Source organism: Triturus cristatus, chromosome 8 (assembly GCF_964204655.1).
Source record: "Triturus cristatus chromosome 8, aTriCri1.1, whole genome shotgun sequence".
NCBI classification, from domain to species: domain Eukaryota; kingdom Metazoa; phylum Chordata; class Amphibia; order Caudata; family Salamandridae; genus Triturus; species Triturus cristatus.
Genome location: NC_140591.1, coordinates 980865747 through 980887140, shown reverse-complemented (window position 1 = coordinate 980887140; position 21394 = coordinate 980865747). Strand labels below are relative to the sequence as shown.

The following is a 21394-nucleotide window of genomic DNA, read 5'->3' as shown; positions in this document are numbered from 1 at the left end:
TCAAGCCGGGAAGTGATGAGGGCATTGACTACAGTCTTCTGGGTGGAAAGGGGCAGCATCCAGATAATTTTCCTCAACCATTTAATAATGGTGAGGCACAACCCAACAACTTTATTGACCTGTTTGCTCATTGAGAGGGCACTGTCCAAGATAAAACCCAGATTTCGAACTTGAGTCACTGGTGTTGGAAAAACGGCCAACTGGTCAGGCCAGTGAGTGGGATTCCAAAGTTCTTGTTGTTTTCCCAAGAGAAGAACCTCAGTCTTGTCTCCGTTAAGTTTTAATTGATTTCTCGTCATCCAGTTTAGGATGTTTTGAAGACCAAGTTTAAGGGGAGATGAAGAGGAAGTGACTGGTTCGGATAGAGAGAAAATGATTAATAATATTTACATTGATGGCATTCACAAATTCTGTTGCTCGATCATGCGTGCCCTCCCATACCACAAATAAATCATTGATAAATCGTAGCCACTTCCTGATGTTGTTGCAGACATACTGACTGTGTTCGCCTATGAGGACCAGCTCCTCCCACCAGCCCATGTGAAGACATGCATAGTTGGGAGAGAAGCTGGCCCCCATTGCCACTCCTCTTGTCTGTTGATACAATATATTGTTAAACATGAATATATAATATTGTTCAAGCAAAATGGGACCATTTCTACCAGCATGTTGTTGTGCTTCATAAATTGTATTGGATTTTTGGCAAGATAATGTTCCATGGCCTTGATACCATCAGCGTGCCTAATGCTGGTATATAGAGAAGTCACGTCGAGTGCCATAAGAAAGTATTTGTTCTGCCAATCAAAGTTGCTTATCTTTCTTAAAAAGTCACTTGTGTCACGTACGTAAGAGGGCACAGCTTTCACATAGTCCTGTGAAAAAGGTCTACATACTGGGAGGTATGTTCTAGAAGACTGTCCCTGGCAGAGAGTATAGGTCACCCTGGGGGATTTATTGGGTCCTTAAGCACCTTGGGGATAAAATAAATAGTTGGTATTGCTGGGCTCTGCTTCTTTAAGAATTTGTTTTCTGACATGGTTATCAGCCCTTTTGTTCTCCATGCTGATAATTTTGAATACAATTTGTTGTACATAATTCTCAAATTGGAGATACTGCTTCTGTTATAACAGGTCCTGTCGTTAAGTTGGTTTAATGCTTCCTTCTTATACTCCTCTTTTGGCCATATAACAATGTTCCCTCCTTTGTCGGAGTTGCGGATCAATATAGGGTTATCATCCTGCAGTCTTTTGATTAGTTCATTGTACTGTTGGTTGCACCTGTTGTATTTGAATTTCGCATTTTGTACTGTCTTGTTCAGTTTTTTAATTTGGGATGTCACTGCTTCATGAAATATATCGATTGAGTCTCTGAGGGTGATAGGGTTGAATGTTGACTTTCGTCTGAAGGGTGTTGATCGCATTGTTGTATATAGCTTCCTCCATCGGGATAGTATTCGGGTTGTCCAAGTTCTCAATTCTCTCTTCTTCCTGTAGATATATTGTGTCACTGCAACCCCACAGCTCTTCCAGATCTTTCAAAAGAGGTAAGTCAGATTGTGATAAGTTAGATGACATCATTGGGTCCGTTAATGCATTCTGTCTTTGTTGCCCCTGTTCTTTATTTGCTAAGACATGGTACTTTTTCACTGGTTGCGTAGTTAAAATTAATTCCTGGGCAGTAAGCCAAACCTAGGCTGAGTAGATTTTCTTCCGCTTTAGATAACTCTATGTTAGCTAGATTCATGATGATATTATTGGAGCTAGTGACGTTGTTAATTTTTTCTGCCAGTGTCCCCTTCCTCGTATTCTTGTGTTGGGAGCGCCGCCTATTGGCCTTCCGCCTCTGCCTCAAGTTCCTGCTTGTTCTGTGTTTACGCTTTGTATTCTTGGCTGGAGCGTTTGCCTCTGGTCGTAACATAAAAAATTGAGCTCTTCAGAAAGCGAGGGTTTCTGTAGTTGCCGTCCCCCCAAGGATTTCTCCAGTCTGATTCAGACTCGCTGCCCCCCGCCGAACTCAGATCTGAATTGGACGTGTCAGATGGTTGTTCCCCGCCTCTAGCTGCGTTTACTTTGGGACACTCTGCTGTTTTGAATTTCAATACTTGTAATGCGACATACTTCAAAAGGCCCGATCCCCAGAGGAAACTGAAGGATAGACAGCCTGTACTTGGCTGTCTGAGTAAGGTGCAGCATCAGGTGTGGTGTAATTGCCATTCTTTAGAAAACACACATGAAATCTGCCAGTTGAAGGCTATTGAAAATTGGCAAACATTTTTTTCAATTAGTTACTTCATCTAAAATGTCATAATGCATGTTAATAAAATACAACTATAAAAACACCAAAATCACTCAATTCATATTAATAATGGATTGGAGAACAAAGTCATTTGCCAGCTAAGGAACTCATCCATTTCTGGGATTTAAGTAGTGTCAGGAATTTCTTTTTGATGAAGTTCTGGATTTTTTAAAAGAGTCGTCTGCCTTTGGAAATTTACTAAACGTCTTTGATCAAATCATTAAAAAAACTCTAATATAACAGAACAAGAAACTTAGGATTCGGGGCATCACAATCAAAATCCGACATCTAATTGATGGAACAATCTCCACATAACAACATGTTGCATCTCGACACTGAGTAAGATTAATTTGTGTTTGAACTAGACTAATGGTTAACTTGTACTTTTTACAGTTTAATCGGCCTTTGGATTTATATCATATGCTTTGTGTGTTAAGTTTTTACATTCACTTGTGTTCGGTTATACAATGCTACATTTTCTGTCGGTATTTAACCTATGCTATCTTTGTTTGTAATCTGTCTAAGCGGCAAATTGCCTCTTTAGGTATTAATACTATGTCAAAAAGTAAACACAAGCATACAAACAGAAGAGAAGCTAGCGCGAGTTAAAACGTCTGTTTTTGATATTACTATGCAAATTTCTGTTTTTATTTAATCATAACTATTTCTACATAAGCAGATTCCTTCTTCTCTCTTACCAGGGATAAGAATGGTGACAGCGGCCTGGACGGCTCGACGAATTATGTTATCCATGGCAAACATCCAATGGGGTCTGATTAAGTGATTCCTTAAGACTTTATTTACCTACAAGTGCAAAAAGAAAAAAAAAACACAAGTAATGCAATCTTCAACTTATTATCAAAATATTAGTTCTACATGGAGTATCTTTTCTTGATGGCCACCTCACTGATATTTGTGTGTGTCGAACAACCTTAGCTTGCCAGTGTCATATGTATTGTTTACTATATTAAACAAAGGCTTCCTAATACATATAATAATTTTGCAATTATATATACATAGGGATATGCGGATGCATTTTTTTCTTTTACATTTGTATATATATATGGTGAGTTATAGTTGTTCGAAAATATCACTGACGTAGATATTTCATGTTAGTTGTGGACCGTGCTATAAGTTGTATAAATAATGTTTAGCTGAAATTGGTAGACAAAAACTATAAGTATGATATTTGTAATGTTTGTGTAGTTTAAATGTGTTGTTGTTGTAATATAACACTCAATTCATTCACAGCAAGAATGAGACAGCGTTTGTGGTTATGATGTGGCCTTAATGCGTAGAGAGCAGGCATAGTTACGCTGAGCATACAATAAAGCCTAAATTGAAGGGCATGGCAAAGGACACCTAAATTCTAAGCATACTATTTTCAGTAAAATTCAGGCATCCTTTGATACCTCAATTTAAGTGTAAGCATATTATGGGGTATGCTGTCAGGCCCAAGGTAAGTAGTACCCTATACCAACCTAACAGGCTCAAACAGTAAGCATTCTTGTGTTGTAAACCCTCCAAAGACCTATTTTGTTTCATATGGACACCTTTAGGCTACTTTCCCCAAATAGAGATTAAAAGTTGATATACATCGTTGTCTCACCTTGGCATTACATACCTTCCAAGAAGACAATTGCTGCACTCTTTATAGCCATATATGCCATGCATAATTGTTTTATTTTAAAACAACAATCTTCTCGTCTCTAGAAGAAGGCACATAAAGACCATGCCATTTGAGCTGCAACAGGGCCCTAATATTTTCATGTTCTTTCTACTGAACAATTCTGTGCACCTATTAAGATTATTTCTTTCTACTGAAAATTGCCACCTTCCTTTTTGGATTCCCTCATTTTCACTGCTAAAATATAAACCAACAACTATGTGTTCGTAATTTATCAATATTGTATGTAACTAGAAAGATACAAATACTCTTTCATTTCAGTGACCTGTACCATTATCACCAGGGACCCACCGTGCATCTCTTACCTCAGTGTGAGAACTTCCCCCTGTTTGTCTGAGACACTTGTCTCGTAACTTTGGATACTGCCAGCCTTGTTCTGGCAGGTAATGTGCCCAGTGCCGGACTGGCAGTAGCGGCATCGGGCGTTTCCCCGGGAGGCTGGAAGTGTAGGGGCCGGGTTTACAGCTGTAGGGGTGCGGTTTTGTTACGGGGGCCGGTTTTGCAGCAGTGCTGAACTATCGGCCCCAGGGGAAAAAAGCAGCAGTATTTCACACTTGCATACACTCCCAGACTCTCGAGGGGGTGGGGGGCTGGTCTGACAAAACTGCCAGGGCTGCTTTGGATTCCCAGTCCGGGCCTGAATGTGCCCATACCACAGACATCTTACACGTTATAATGCATACTGCTCACTGAGGTAAATTTCCATTGAGAACTTACGGCATCCTGAAATCCGAAGAGCACCAGCTGAATCTGATTGATAGAAGTGCTGTCAAAGTCCAAATCCACCTTGAGCTTGGAGATGGTTGAGGCCATGACCCTCTGCTCGGGAGAGCGGATGAAGTCTCGCAGAATGTTGATGATCTGCTTGATGTGAGTGACAGAGAGCTGCACCTCTTCAGAACTCTACAAAAAAAGACATACATGTGAAGCCAGCGGATAACAGGGATCCAAAGCGACAGTCCCAATGTGTAAAGAATAAAAATGTGAATTTAGGCACACTTATTAAGCTTTTTGGCACAGTTTTGGTAGGAAATTTCACTGGTGCAGAACATGCATTGAGTGAAAAGGTCTACAGCTGGACTGCAGAAACATAGAGAAAGGGCTCCGTACAGTGGAGCGAGTGAAGAGAAATAACATTTCAAAGAGATGTAGGTTGGAGGGTTACAGGCCATTCATGCCAAATACAAACAGGGTGCTGTTGGGCAGTTAAGGTATCTGAAATACGCAGGCCGCCAAACTGATTTAAATCAGATGAAGTTGCAGGGCAGATATTTGGACTTAATTCTGATTTCACTCCAGAAACCAGACACTGTCAAAACTATCATGTAGCCTTTAAGATGCAGGCCCTCAGGGTGGCTTCAAGACAGCAAAGTGGTAATGGCATCCGTCTTCATGTAGGGAATCACCCTCTGATGCAAGATGCAATATGTCTTCACAGCGGACAGCATAAATATAACACATGTTCTACAGCCACACCATATGAATTCACAACCACATACCACAGACTCGCTACGTGGGACTGATACGTTTTCACAGAGGTACAGGTAACATAACCTGTACTGCTATTAATCAGTTGACACACCTGTCTTCAGTCTGCCGATATCTAGGTGTGGGTGACAGGGCAACCTCTTCTATGACTGGGGAAACATTTTGCGGGCACATTTAATGGGCTCTAGGATGTCGAGTACACTTTACTTGTATTTTATGTATGCCTTTGTTTTAATATATTGTGTTTGTTTTTTAAGTTTAGGATTAGGTTGTCAAGTTGTAGGTGAATAGGGTGTGAGCAATTTAAAAATAATTATTGTTTAAGTTTGGTATGTTTAAATTTGCTGTGCTAATTTCTCTTTTATTTTTGTTTTTTAATTATGTAAAATTCAAATTGTTATACATATTGTTTTTGTAAATGTATTCTAATAATCATTTAAATGTTGTTATATTCAAAAATAAATCTAATTAAATTTTTTGTATATAATTTGATACCATGTTTTGGCTTTCTTCATAAGTGAAACTATTTTTTGTTATTGTTTTAAAATGATTAAATGTAATTATTTTTAATAGATTTATTGGTTTTAAATTTTACAGTGTTTTGGTAATTTGTTTTTTTTGGCACTGGGAGTCCTAAATTTATATTTTGTTTTATTTTATATTTTAAAATAATGTTCCTTTTTAATTTTTTCAATGTAACAATCATAGTTATTAATTTTAAAGTTAAAGTAAATATTTTTTATTTTTTAAAACTTTTCTTAGTACTCTCAATCTACTTTTTTGGGTTGTGAGGCTTATATTTTAGTATAATCAAAATGGATTTCTGCAATGCATTTGTATTATAACTGTGTAGTAATACTTAATTTTGAAATCTAAAATTATAGCATTTTTTCAAATGTCCTTAAGTTTGGAGTGGGGATACTGAATTTTAACTCGCCCCCTCCCTACCCACCACAACATAATACTTTCCCCAATGAGTTGATGTTATGATGCTTGGATTTTAGAATCATAAATCATTCCCTCCACCTTTTCACCATTCTGCATAAGTTTGGGTGGGAATAATCCCCCCCCCCCAGCAGAGTCCAACACTTTCCTTAATGTGATTAAGTTTGCAGTTGTAATAGTAAATTTGAACTCCTCAAAGTCCAACACTTCCCCAAATGTGGTTAACATTGAGTTTGTACAGTTAACTGCCCCCCACCCCAACGTCCAACACTTTCCTCAATACGGTTACATTTTGAGTGAGAATGGTAAATTCAAGCCCCCCTCAAAAGTCCAACACTTTCCCTCATGTCATGTTCAAAGCTCAAATAGTAAATCGGAAACCCCCAATGTCCATAATTTTCCCCATTGGGGTTAACCTTGAAGTTGACCACGGCAACGCTATCCTTACCGGAACCCCTAAAGTACACTTAGCCCCCCCTTAGAGCCATGCTCAACTTGGCGGCTAGGCTCATCACTGACTGTAAACGATTCGACCACATCTCACCGGCCCTTAAATCCTAAAATTGGCTGCCCATTGAAGAAAGATGCTTTTACAAGACCGCATGCATCACCCACAAAGCTCTTCACCAACAATCCCCGTTGTACCTAACTAACAAACTCAAGAAAGTGGGCTGCTCCAGATGGATGAGAAGCACCACGTGCTCTTCCTTGTTCCGCCACTTTAAAAAAAGAAAATCACTCAATTTCGCTCTTTCACCGGAAATGCTCCGTGCATCTGGAATGCCCTCCAGAGGGATCTGCGCTGTAACCCCTCCTGCCTCAGCTTTAAAAAAGACCTAAAACATCACCTTCTCAATAAATTTTGGGGTCCATAATTCACTTCTATTACCTTGCTTTTTGTTTTCCCTGCATCGGTTTTCTTTTTGCTACTCCTGGCTCTCACTTCGCTCTCCCTTTTTACATCTCATCTTGTTCTACTCTGTCCTTAACCTCTCCGGAACCCCTCACCCCTCTCCTACCATTACCCCCTACCTATACCTTTTATTCTCCCCTACTGAGACTCTCTTCTCTGCCCTAAGTTGTTCACCCATTTATATTACTGAGATGTGTTTTTCCTGTTAACCTCCCAGAATTTTGCCCCATAACTCAATGTGAGATGTACCTGTTTGTTTGGTTTACCCTGAATAATTGCTCCCCTTGATTGCTTCTTTTCATGTAAAGTACTTTTTATCCCCCCTTTTTTTTAACGTATCAAGTGATGTATTTGCCTGTTCTATTTTTACCATGAACAACTATTTTTCTTGACTCCTTTTTCTCATGTAAAGCTCTCTGATACCCCCCCTGTCTAGCCAGCGCTATATAAAAGCTTTCAAATAAATAAATACAGTACAACATTCTACCCAATGTGTTAGGTTTGAAGTTAGAATAGTAATTCTGAGCCCCTCAAAGTTCAACACTTTCCCTAATATAATTAAGTTTTTTGTTGTAAAAAGTAAACCTTAACATTCCCTCAAACTCCAACACGTTCCCTAATAAGGTTGTTTAGAGTTGGAATAGTAAGTCTAAACTCCCCAAAGTCCAGCAGTTTCCCCAAAGTCCAGCAGTTTCCCCAATGTCATTAAGTTTGGAGTGGGAATAGTACATTTGATCTCCCCAAAATCTAACACTTTCCACAATGTAATAACGTTTGGAGATTGAATAGTAATTCTGAACTCTCCCAAGTCCAACACTTTCCCCAATGTTGTTAAGTTGGAAGTGGGAATGGTATTGTCTGAACCCTAAAGTCCAACACGTTTCCCTGTGTTGCTAAGATTAGAGTTTGAGTAGTAAATATGAACCCCTCGAAGGCCCAACCTTTTGCCGATGTGTTTAAGTTTGGAGAGGTTATAGTAATTTGAAAGTCCAAACATTTCCTCAATGTGCTTACATTTTGAGTGGGAAGAGTAAATCTTAGCCCCCCAGTTCCAACAATTTGGCTAATGTGGGTAAGTTTGGAGTGTGTATAGAAAATATAAACTCCCTAAAAGACCAACAGATTCTCCAATGTGGTTAAGTTTTAAATGAGAATAGTCCACACGGACAACCCAAATCCAACACTTTCCTCAATGTGCTTTAGTTTGGAGTGGGAATATTAACTTGCCCTCTACCCAATGTTCAATTTTTCCTAAAATGCTGGGAGAAGTAAACTAGAATGTTCTAAGATTATAACACTTTTTCAGATGTGGCTAAGGATTTATTGAGAATAATAAATGGGATATCAATAAACTGTTACTATTAGCTTGCATGTTTTATTTTGTATATTGAAAAGCTATGCTCCTTTTTAGTATAAATTGTTTGTTTGGTTTTAATGTAGTTTTTATAAAGTATTATTTTTACCTTTTATTGTTATAGAAATTTTCTAAATATATACAAGTTTTGCTGTTTATTATTTATAAATATTTGCACTTTTTAAAATATTTTTTATTTCCCCCAAAAATATTTTAGAACCATAATAATTGTAAATACACATATGATATACGAGTAGTACACCTTAATTTTGTATTTGTAATTATACAGCTTGTTTAAACATGTACAATAATTTTTAATAAATACATGATTCTTTACATACATTTTTAAAACATCATTAATATATTTAAAAGTAGTGGAAACATTGGTCAAATATTGTTATCAGTAATTTTAATATATATTTATACATAACATATTTTTGTAAATTTTTATTTATACACAGAAAGACATTGACATGTTAACATGTTACTTATCATTTTATAAATATTAATAAATAGAAGTTACTTTATTAGCATTGATTTGGATGAGACTGAAGTTGTCTTTTTTTATTTAATTTTCAGCCATTTCGGCTCTTCATGGAGTTTTTGTCACGGTTCCCCATGGCTGGTCTCCAGTTCAGGTAGACTAGGCTTTGTAATTGGATGTTGATTTAGTGTATTTTTTAGTATAGTATGTTTTAATTTGTTTAAGGTACTGCGGTAAGCTTTATTGTGAAATGTGATGTTTACATTTATTTTATATTTGTGCTCTAGGTGGTTAACATTGATGTTAATGCTTTTTCACTTTGCTTTGTTTTATATTAGGAGTTTTTTTATAGGTTTGATTTTTGGACACAGGACTTTATTTTTAACCTAGATAAAAAATATTTTTGTTCAAGGAGAAAGAGGTGGTTATTTATTTAACCAACATTAATATTTTTAAAGTTTTTCTAGATTTTTCAGTTTTCCTTAATTATTTTTTGTAATTCTTCAGGTTTTGGGTGGATTCCCTGGATTATTGGACTCAAATTGGATGGTCTATTTTTTCTGATTAATTTATGCAATTGTATTTATACTTTTGGATACTCATTTCATTGACATAACAATGCCTACCTCTTGCTTCTAGGCGAAGGTTGGGAGAGCTCTGCTCAGCTTGCAGAACAAGGACCCCAGCATGCACTTGTCTCCAGGTACCAACTGTGTCCTAAAACTCCATACTATACTTACACAGAGGTTACATACTTCTGCTTGCCCTCGTCCCCCATTTTGCCAATTTTAGAGTTAAAAACACAATTGCTAATACAAGGTTTGGGGAACAGCATTGAGGAGTTCGCGGTAATTAGATCCTGGAAGACAGTGTGTTTTGTTATCTTAATTCTAACACCACATAGCATGCACTGTTCTCATTCAAGGCAGCTGTGAAAGAATGTGTAATCACTGCCTTCAAATACAGGTGTCAGAGCTGAAATGGCAGTTTAAAGCTTTATAAATTATGTGGCACGTGTGCAGCCTCCTCATTACTTCTTTCATTCACATTTGAGGAATACTCACGCTTCTATATATTTTGAAATGCGCTTGATTTGAAAAAATGATTCTTCATACTTTACCAACTTAAAGTTTTCATTCTTATTTTGTCCAGCTCGACTTAACATTGTTTCTGTAATTGTCTTCTGAAGAAAGAAACTTGTTTCAAGTCTTAAGGCCTTATTCCAATGTTGGGCGGAAGGCCATCCGACAGCTCATCGGTGGTGGTCCGCCCAACATCTGATGCCACGGTCTGACTGCTGTATTACGATGCATGGGGTCAGAGGCAGCAGGCAGAGGGCCTGTCGGAAGCTTTCCGACGGACTCAAGGACAACCTGCTCATGCGCACAGATGTGTGCTCAGTGTGAACCATTACTCTGCTGTACTACAAATGGAAGTAAATATGGAAGTATAACTTGAGCAATAGAAATAGAAACAGCTCATGGTTGCGTGCGCATAAGATAGAATACTCATCATCAGCGCATGCTTAAAATTAGAACAGATTGTGATGGCTATAAAGGCGGAGCAGGATAGATGTAGAACAGTATTTTTAACACACTGAATCTCAATGCTCCAGAATAAACGTCCATCTGATTTGTACAGACACATGAAATTATTTGGAACTGTTTCATAGTTATGTTTTTTTCTGGGAATACTTGGTGAATAGCTCCTTGCCGGTGTCGGTTGTTTGATCCATGGTTTCCACATTAAGGCCAGAGTGCATGGTGGGCACATCTGACATTTTGTATGTAGACTGCACTCCAAAGGGAAGCAATTATCTCACTTGTTCTTGCACAGGCTGAGGGTCTCATTTGAGAACCAGTTAAGTTTAATGAATCATTCATATCCAAATTCAGCTATTTCCTGGCCATAAATGAATCATAAAAATATTACACAACAATGTATGCATTTCATCACAACAAAATACTACTATATACCATTAATTGATTAAAAAACAAAAGATCTGAGTTTAATACATATTCTGCTAGATGCTAATAGATGTAGGAATACAAAAAGAAGAAGCCAAGCAAGACGTCTTCATTTGCCATTGCCCATCTGCACAGGATGTGACATCACTGGATTTCCCATCATCCATCTGCACAGGAAGTGACATCACTGGTTTCCCTCCAAAGTCATCTTTAAAAGAAGAAGACAAGCAAGACGAATTCATTTCCCGTTTTTGTTCTGCAACGGAAGTGACATCACTGGATTTCCCATCATCCATGTTCACAGGAACTAACATCACTTGTTTCCTGCCTATGGTACCCTGCACTCCTCCCACCTCCCAGGACCTATTCAATCGCAGCTGCAGCACAGACCTACAGTGGGTGTGCTGAGGACATGGTAAAGGTAAGTCAGTCTGTGCCCGATCAATCCTGGACCGCGCCCAGCTGCAGGAACCCTAGTTCTCCCCTTCTCACCTCTACCCTGGTACACTGCTCTGTGCTCTTAACTCCGCCCATCGCTCGCCGCACTGGTGCCACTTAGCACCACACAACATGGAGAGAGCATTCACAAGCACCTCCTGCAAGTTCTCATGCCCTCTCCAACACCCTGCACTTACAACTCCAGCACCAACAGCACCCACCATCCAACTCGCTCACACTCAAATAAACCAGCCACTCACTCACGCTCACAAAGACCAAAAACAACCCAAATAACAAGTCACACTTGCATGCAGCTTGTCAATTTCCACTCGCTCACCAAACATGCCAAGGAGATATGAGACCTACCTGCTATTTCTCATGGAAACATGGCCAAACCGAACCTCGGCACCAGACATCACTACAGCCATTCCAGACGGTGACAAGATTGCCAGAAAAGACTGTCAGCACAAGGCAAGAGATGGAGTCACCATCGTATTCAAAGATCCTGTCAGCTGCACCATCTACATGGACACCCCCCACCAGCTATATGGAACATCTCACATCTCAGCTCCTCCATGGGTGGAAAACTCATGTACAGACCACTACGACCCCACACCAATTTTGCCAGCGACATCACAGACTTTGTCGCATCCCCTATCAGCAATGCTAGCACCTTCATCTTCATCTGGGGCCTTAACTTTCACCTAAAAGACTGAACTGACCCGAAATTCAAAGTCCTGTAAAAACACCTCAGAAGCCTTGGCCTCACCCAGCACATTACCAAACCCACCCACACTGCCAGACTCGTATTGGACCTGGTTTTCTCCTCAATCAGCAACATCATAGTTGACAAGCCAGAAACTATGACCTGGACATACTACACCCTCGTCAGTTTTAGCATACTCATCCCACACCACCAGCACAGCTGGAAAAGCATCTCAGAAGAGCACCGATGTGAGCGCACGTCATCTTTCCAGAAAGCCATCAAGAACCTCAATAGCTGGATTGCTGCATGCACCGACATCCTGACTTCCCTCAAGCAAAACCCAACGGCAAGAGCCAACCACAGGTCAGCTGGTGCACAGAAGCACTCAAGCTAACGAAACACCACTGCAGTGCAAATGAAGAGCAAGTCAGATAAAGATATCTTCAAAGTACACTAAAATGTTGCCACCAGCAGATATGGAACACCAAGTGCACAGCTCTTGCAGATCACATCAACACCAACAGTAAGAGCAACAAGGAAATCTTTGCCATCATCAAAGATTCCACAATGCCTCCTGTCACCTCCAGTGACATCACCTGTGCAACAAGCTCTCAGAATTCTTTCATAACAAAATCACCTCCATATCCAGCAACTTCGATCCTCAACTTGACCCGTCACTGTTGCAACTCAACTTCCCATGACGGCCAATGAATGAACCCTGACCTCTCGTCCTGTTAGTCACCACCGTCAAAATTGCTGAAGACCACCTACTCCAGGGCTCCATTCTGGCCGTTGCCTCACCATGATTTCACCAAAGAACATCTATCAATCAGCGAAGCACTAACACCCACCATCAACGCCTCCATTGACTCAAATTCCCAGACAACTGGCAACATGTGACCATTATGCTCCGGCTTAAGAAATCATCCACTGATCGAACCACGCCTTCCACCTACAGACCTATCTCTTTCTTATCGTACCCAGAAAAGGTCTTAGATGAACTAATCAGCCAATGCCTCACCAAACGCCTAAGCAACCACAAGCTCCTTGACGCCAGACAGCCCAGATTCAGCACTTATTCCCACCACAGACAAGAGGCAGCTGCTCCCAGGAGCTGTAGTGTGGCGGGGATGGGGTTGGACGGGGTTTAAAAAAAATAAAAAGATTGCTTACCTGCAGCTGCCTCTACTCTGTCCTTTTTTGGGCTTCTGTGCAAGCAAGAAGCACCCAGGCTCCCCTAAGCCAATTACAAAGCTGCAATGCAGCGTTGCGATTGGTCTGAGTGCCGTGGTTCAGCACTCTGGCAGGAAATGGGAGCTTGGGAATGTTCTTCACCGAGACTGTAATACAGCCTGGATGGAGAACATGCAAAGGGCTCATGGCTGTTTGGCCGGCCCAAGACACCCAGCCAAGCAGTCATGAGCACTTGGAGAGCACCACTTCTCCCCCCTGCACTGTCCAGCCCCATCCGCAAAACTGGCTCAGCAAGGAAAAATACAACTATAATAACCTTGTTTAATTTTTCCTTATTTACATTGCTGAAAGGCAGAGGGGCGACCCTCCTCTGCCTTAGTGGAGGAGCCGTCCCAGCCACAGACGACAACTGCATGATCCTTTTTTTGACATTGTGTTATTGTCATTAACTATTATAAACAGTACAACACAACAACAATGTCTGTATCAGAAGGTAGTGTAAACAGGGTGCTGAATGGGTGGAGGGAGGGGAAGAAAGATCAGCGGGGGATAGGACCAAGGAAGATGCCACAATAAGCAATTCCAAAACGAAGCATTTTACATTGTCAATTACTTACATTTTTTTAATGCTTTGCCTAGAAGTAGGCACATTAAAGATACTGGTGATTGTATACCATGCAGCACAATATGAGTTTAATGGGTGGCAAAGCCTGAAAGAGGCACCAGGGGACATACCCACATCACACATGCCATGGGGGGGGTGTACGGTTCCTCACACGGACCGGGCGCTCATTTGATTTAAGCAGGTGTGGGAGTATTTGAGTCACGTTGTCAAAATTAGGTGAATAGCTCCCAGATGTCTTTGGGGTGGATTGAAGAGGCATAAGGTCCTAATAAGTGGCCAATTGCTCATTGCAGTATGTAATATCATGTAACCATGCTTTGATAGTGGGAGCAGGTTTCCTGCTGCAGTGGATTGCTACCCTACATTTGGCCAGCAGGATTAACATAGCAATGAGGATTCTATGCGTATCAGTAACATCTATAACATATTCTAACAATCCTGTCAGTGGAGAATGGGGGATCACACCATGATCGGTGATCAATTGAATATATGTTATCACTTCTCCCCATAAAGAAGCCACATCTGGGCACTGCCAAGCAAGGTGAAGGAAAGAAGCCTGTGGTGTGCTGCAACGTAAGAATCGTGGATCAGAGACTAGACCCATTCTGTAAAACTTTTGGGGAGTTCAATAAATGCTGTGCAAGAATTTGAAGTGAATTAATTACAATCAGTGGTTCAGGGAACGAAATGTTAGGTGTCCACAGCAATAGGACCATTGTGCTTCAGTGATGGCAGGGTCATTGCCAGATTCCCACAGTGCCCTGGCCCCAGGAACAGCAATCGTAGAAGAGTTTTACATGTTGTTGTAAAGGCACATTATTAGTTTATGAGGGGAGGGGGACATAAGTATGTTTTCCAGCACTAAGAGGGTCAGGGGTGGGTAGGAAAGGTGTTGTGCAGTGTGCAGCATGTGGCTTTCAGTTGATAGAATAATACAGGGTCCAAAGGCGGTGGGGGTGGAGTTGTGTTAGGCTAAAAGATGCAAGGAACCATCTGTCAGGGTAGAGGTAAGAAAATATTTGAAGCTTGTATTTATGCACACGTAAAGCAGCCCCCTTATCCAGAAGCGGTGGCAATCGGAGATTGTTGATCAATAGCATAGAAGGAGCATAGAGAAGTGACAGTTTTTATATTTTACAGAGACCCTCCAATGCCCAGCGGATGCACTCGACAGTGTTAACTTAATCCCTGGAAGCTTTGTAGGGGGCTATGCAGCGCCGTCGACAACGGAGAAGAGGCCGCACAATCTCCCTCAATAGCCACATGGTTGGAAAGGAGTAGGGTACAACCAACGTTGTAAATATTGTGCTTGGGCGGAATGAGCATATAGTGACATGTCTGGTGTTCCCAGGCCGCCCTCTGCAAGTCGTAGGTTGTGTAGTTCCAAGGATACCCTAGGTTGTTTGCCCACCCTTAATAGTGTAATCTTAAGGGATTTTAGGCATGAGAAGAATTGTGTCGTGAGCGGGAGAGAAATGTTAGTGAAAAGATATAAAAACTTGGGGAGAACGATCATATATTTCAATTCAATATAACATGTCAAGGACAAAGGGCAGTTTAGACCACATAGGTATTCTGTAGTCCAACCAGCTCATTGCGCAGCTGTAATTTGATCTCCATAACTTGTCGGGCTGAGACAAATACCCAAGTAGTGAACTGGGTCAGTTGCCCATTGTAAAGGGTATTCAGTCAGAAATTGTTCTGTCCTAACATTAAGTGGAAAAAGTATAGATTTGGCCCAGTTGATCTGTATGCCTGAGTAGCCTCCAAAGTGGATCACCTCCCGCATCAGGGGAGCCAGGTTCATCCCAGTGTCACAAGCATAGTGGATGACACCATCTGCATACATGGAGACCACTAGAGCCCTGGAGGTAAACCCAGTTCCCTTGTTTGAGTGATGTTGTCTAAGTCGTGCCGCCAGCGGCTCCTTGGTGATGGCAAAAAGGAACAGAGACAGTGCGCAACCTTGTCTTGTGCCATGGGCGATTGAAATAGTGTTGATCACTGTCCATTTTAGCATCCACGCACCGTAGGGAGAGCATAAAGGAGTTGCACTTGTTATATATAGCCTGGGCTGAGCCTGAGCTGGGATAGAAGTGGAAAGAGATATCTATTCAACCGCTTTTGTTGCGTCAAGTAGGGCAGCCACTGCAGAGACCTGAGAATCAAGGTGGTGCATTACTGTGAAGATTATGCAGAGGTTGTGGGAAGTGTAGCAGCCAGGGATAAAGCTGGATTTATCCAGTTGAACTATCATTGGTAGAAGAGGCTGAAGCCTATTGGCAAAGAGTTTGGCATACATTGTTTTAGCTACATTTATTAAGGATAGGGGTTGATAAGAATCACAGAAGTTAGCAGGCTTTCTGGGTTTTAGAAGTGTAATGATAACCATCTCTCTCAGGGCAGGCGGCAGTGTTCCTGTCTTCAAGGAGTCCTCAAACAAGGCTAATAAATGAGGAGCAAGTATTAAAGCATATTCTTTATAAAAGGTAATAGTGAGCCCATCGAGGCCAGGCACTCCTGGGAGGCTACTAATGACTTGTTTAATTTAGTTTATTTAATTGTAATGGGAGAATCTAGATAAGTTTGATGTGAATGATCAAGCCAAAGCGGCTGAATAATGTCAAAATAATCCGACAATGCGGTCGGGCCCAGAATAGGTGTCACAGAGTATGATCGGGCATAGTAGGAGCTCATGAAATCAAACAGTTCAGTCGGCAAGATCACAGATTTGGCCTCAGCATTTAGGAATTCGGTGACATAGGTGGGGGTGTGAGGGTGTGCAGAATATTTGCAAGTGTCTTGCTTGGGCAGTCACCCTTGCCATATCTTCTGGCCTGAGTGTGGCGTTGTAGAAAGCGAGTTTCATAAATAACTTCCTCTTAGAATTCTGAGAGTTTATCACGAATGTATGCTAAAATATCAGTGTCACTAGACTGAAAATATTGTTGTTCCAGATCTCGGATATCTGCTTCAAGTCTGGTCAGGATGCCCCTAATAGCCTTGAGGACACCAAATAGTTTAGCAATGCAGGCACCTAGTATTACTACCTTAAATGCCTCCCTAAGTGTGGATGGGGATTGTGTGTGCCCAATACTGATTTTTCACCCTGCACCCAGCCGCCCCTGTGCTGCTGGTGGTATATGTTTGGTGCTGCTTTGTGGTCCCCCCTGTGGCCCCAAAGCTTGGCCCCTGCAACCAATCCACTTACCTACAAGCAGTGTTGCGTCAGGCACCCCTAGTCTCCATAGAAAGCATTGGGCCAAACTATGATTTTGACCTCTGCACCCGGCCAACCATGTGCCACTGGTGATGCAGTATTGGTCCTCACCTAACCCTTGCTCCTCGCTGACCTTTGGGCCCGAAGACTAGATTTGTGGGTGTAGTACTTACCTGTTAAACCACATTATTGTTTTCCCCATAGGATAACATTGAACTGCTTCAAAAATATTCTGTCGAAGTTTAAAAATGAAAAGTATTTTTATTTAAAGTTGTACTTACCTTATTGTGAAGATCTTGGTCTTAAAATAACATACAAACAAGGTATATTTTTCTAAAATTGGTGTGGATCTCCTTTTTGAGTTGTGTGTCCATTATTGGTCAATGTTGTGCAATAAAAGTCTTACACTCTTCTGTGTTATGCCTAAGACTGCTCCAAACACTACCACTAATAGAGCACTTTGGGTTTTACATTGAGCCCTGTACACTTTTGGGGAACCTCTGGACTCTGCACTGTAAAACCACCTAGTGGCATACCATATACAAAAGCCAGTTTCCTACAGGAGGGTCTGGTAACTCTGGTGCCCCGTGCAATCACCAGCTCAGCTGGCTAGGTCTCCTGCCTCCGCTGTTATGTTATGTTATGTTAGATTTATTTCTATAGCGCACGACTCACCCTGGGGAATCTCGGCGCTGCCTAGAAATAGTATCATGAGGATTGGAAGGACCAGAGCGAATCAGAGGAGACACTTAGAACAAAAAGGCTTTCAACTGTTTCCTAAAGATACAGTAGCTAGAAATGTTGTGCAGGGCCACCGGGAGCCTATTCTAATATCTTGGAGCAAGATATGAGAATGCTCTGCCCCCTGTACGAGTCAGGCGAATTCGGGGAACCTTGAGATGGCCTAGTGTGCTAGATCTTAGGTTTCTGCAAGGTGAGTATTGTATGAGTTTTTTTTGCAAGTAGAGGGGACCTCTGCCTTTCAGAGCGTTAAAAGTTAAGCAGCAGATTTTGAAAAAAGATCTTTTGTTTACTGGAAGCCAGTGCAGTTCCCTGAGGAAAGGAGTCGAGGAAGAGCCTGCAGGATGATTTAGAATAATTCTGGCTGCAGTATTCTGTATTACTTGTAATTTAGCTAGCAAGATCTCTCCCTCTTCGGCCGGCAGAGCATTTCCATAGTCCAAACGGCTGATTACCATTGCCTGAACTAAAGTTCTACGATAGATGGTAGGCATATAGGGGAGAATTCTTCGAAGCAAATGTAGACTGTATTAACAGGAACTGGTAGTGGCAGCAATGTGGGCTTTCATGGTCATTGCTTGGTCCAATTTTAGACCTAGGTTTTTAACAGATTGTTTGGGAAGAGGAGCTGTTCCCAGTTGAGAGGGCCACCAGTCGTCCGACCAGATATCTGAGGCTTTCCCCATAAGCACGACCTCAGTTTTACCGGGCTTCAGTTGAAGATAGTTTTCCGTCATCCAACTGGAAATTGCGAGCATGCTAATAGCGAAACGAGTTTTATCTGTATCTGGGTTTGAGCCGATGGGAAACATAAGCTGCGTGTCATCAGCGTATGAGATGACCTCAAATCCTGGTTGTTCAACTATTTTTGCTAGTGGAGCCATGTATATGTTAAATAAAGTCGGGCTCAGGCAAGAGCCCTGAGGGACACCCCTATCCAGACGCATTTTTGCTGAAGTATAGGGTCCTAACATGATAGTTTGTGTTCTTTCGGACATGAAATGTTGCAGCCATTTCAAGGCTGGCCCTTGAATACCGCAGGAGAAGAGTCTCTTCGCAAGCTTTGAGTGCGAGATGGTGTCAAACGCTGCGGAGAGATCTAGGAGTATCAGTACTACTGATCCTCCCGCATCTAAGGTCTGCCTGAGGGAATCAGTCACTGCCAGAATGGCAGTCTCAGTACTAAAGCCTGGCTAAAAGCCAGACTGTGATGAGTCCAAGATTTGATTGGATTCCAAATATGAGCTTAGCTGTCTGTTTATGATGCTTTCCAGAAGCGGTAGTAAAGAAATGGGGCGGTAGTTGTTAAGGATTAAAGGGTCAGACGTTGTTTTTTTTAATATTGGGCGAACCAACGCGCCCTTCCATGTCCTAGGAATGGTGCCAGATTGTACTGAGTGGTTGAAAATGTCTCGGATATCAGGGGCACAACTCGAGGCTAGGAGGGCCATTGTCTTTGGCGGGCAGATGTCTAGCGGTGAACCAGATTTGGCGGTAGTAAGGCCTTTAGTGACCTCTCAATCGAGGTCAGTCAGCTGTCTCTCTGGTTGCAACAGTCGAGGACCCCAACGTCCAGGGGGGAGTAAGTCACAGGCATGTCAGAGGGAGGCCGAAGGCCATCCACCCCGTGTGGTGCCTGCAGGCCGGCGCCAAGCGTGGATCAGGCAAGGCCTGCGTGCAGCTCCGAGGGTCCAGGCAGCCACTATCTGCCAGCAGCCATGATCCAACCACACAGGACCAGCACACAGCAGCGCTGGCTGGGTCAGCCTCCAGCAGAGGGTCCTGGCCAGCGATAGTGGCTGGCCACGCCGTGACATGCTGCAGGCGGATCAAGTACTCTGGTCTCAGCAGCGTGCTCCAAGAGCCAATAAACAACCCTTAGCCTTCAGTAGGTGGGATGGGAATGTGTAGTAGTACTGTGCTGTTAGTAGTTGGTTGCCGATGCCACCTAAATTGCCAGATAATGATCAGATTTGGCGTCCGGCTGACAGAGCCCTCTAAGAAGGGACCATCTTGCTGCTTGGCGAGACCACGCCCCACAACTTTATGATCCTTGCGTAAGAGACACTGCAGCCCTCATTCTCCTGGACGTTTCTGCAGCATTTGATATGGTCTCACATCCCATGCTCATCAGTCAACTGCACGAGATTGGCATCCAAGGGCCACCTCTCTGCTGAATCTGCTCCTTCATAAGGAATAGAGTAGGGCTGGGTGATAAATTCCATTCCACCGGCGGAGTTCGTGGAGTTTTGGTCATTCTGCGTTATGATTGTAACGCAGTTTCAGCCAAACTCCGCCAACTGCCGTGTGGTGGAGTTTTGTTTTTGCACATGGCTCACCAACTGTAAGTTGGCGAGCACATGCTATAATTAGCACCCTTAGTGCCATTATTGGGCACAAGGAGGCCACCCGACGAGATTTTCTCAACGCTGGTGGTTGCGACTGTTCGCGGTGCGAAAGAAAATCTGGCCGAGTGGTAGCAAAGAAGCAGCACCCTCTTGTGCATCATGTGGTGCAGTTTGCACTGCTTTTGCGGCACAGAACAAGCTCCCGGCATGAAAATTCAGCTCAAGCACCGCAACATGCAGATTTCTGCCCATCTCGCAGAGCTCAGTGGACTCTCATGGAGTTTTCATGTTAGTTTCACCTACCCCTAGAATAGAGCACAAGCTGTCAGCCTGACACCCTTCTCCTTGGGAAGCTCACATACTCCTCTTTGGAGTGCCTCAAGCTGTAGCTCACGAGGGCTCCAAGAGAATAGATACCCTGTCCAAAAAGGAGCCGATGAACAGGGTTTGCTGCTGCGGAGAAGAATGTAGCAGGAGCTACCGCAAAATCAGGCAGACCAGCGAGCAGGAAGGTCCCCGTCTCCTGTTGGTTCTCAGAGCATTTTTTGATAGAATTATTTTTGTAAAAACTAGTGCCTAAAAGATCAAAGCATCAACCCCAGGCATCTAGTGCAAGATCAGGATAAAGTCGAAAGTTATGGTGACTGCGATGAGGTGCAGTTCGTTTAAACAAGGTGGATTGGACTCAGCCTCCACTTACCGTCAGACTGTGAAGAATTTTGGAAGAAAAGTGCCTGTTCAGAGGTCAAGGCAGCTAGTGGTGTCTGAGGAGGAGACATTGTCATTGTGGAGCCACTGGACAGAATTGTGGTGAAAAGTTCTATGTTTAGACTTAGCCTCCTTTTTGGAAGTCAAATATCTCCAGCAGGATGAAAGTGTAGGCTGTAGCCAATGAGGGCTCCATGCAGCCGGATGCTCTTCCGAAGTGGAGCCACTGAACAGGATTTGCTGCTGCAAAGAACGTAGCAGGAGCTACTGCGAAGTCAGGC

At 42.3% G+C, this 21394-nt stretch overlaps 1 protein-coding gene across 1 annotated transcript in view; it reads right to left on the bottom strand.

Annotated features, from left to right (window-relative positions):
• Window positions 1-21394, bottom strand: part of MAP3K15 (mitogen-activated protein kinase kinase kinase 15) — a 1172574-nt gene that overhangs the window by 112033 nt on the left and 1039147 nt on the right. Inside the window, exons 23-24 of the mRNA XM_085622522.1 lie at window positions 4700-4885; window positions 2994-3099 (exon numbers count right to left, since the gene is read on the bottom strand). Coding sequence (XP_085478648.1) covers window positions 2994-3099; window positions 4700-4885 — 292 coding nt within the window. The remainder of the gene's footprint in view (window positions 1-2993; window positions 3100-4699; window positions 4886-21394) is intronic.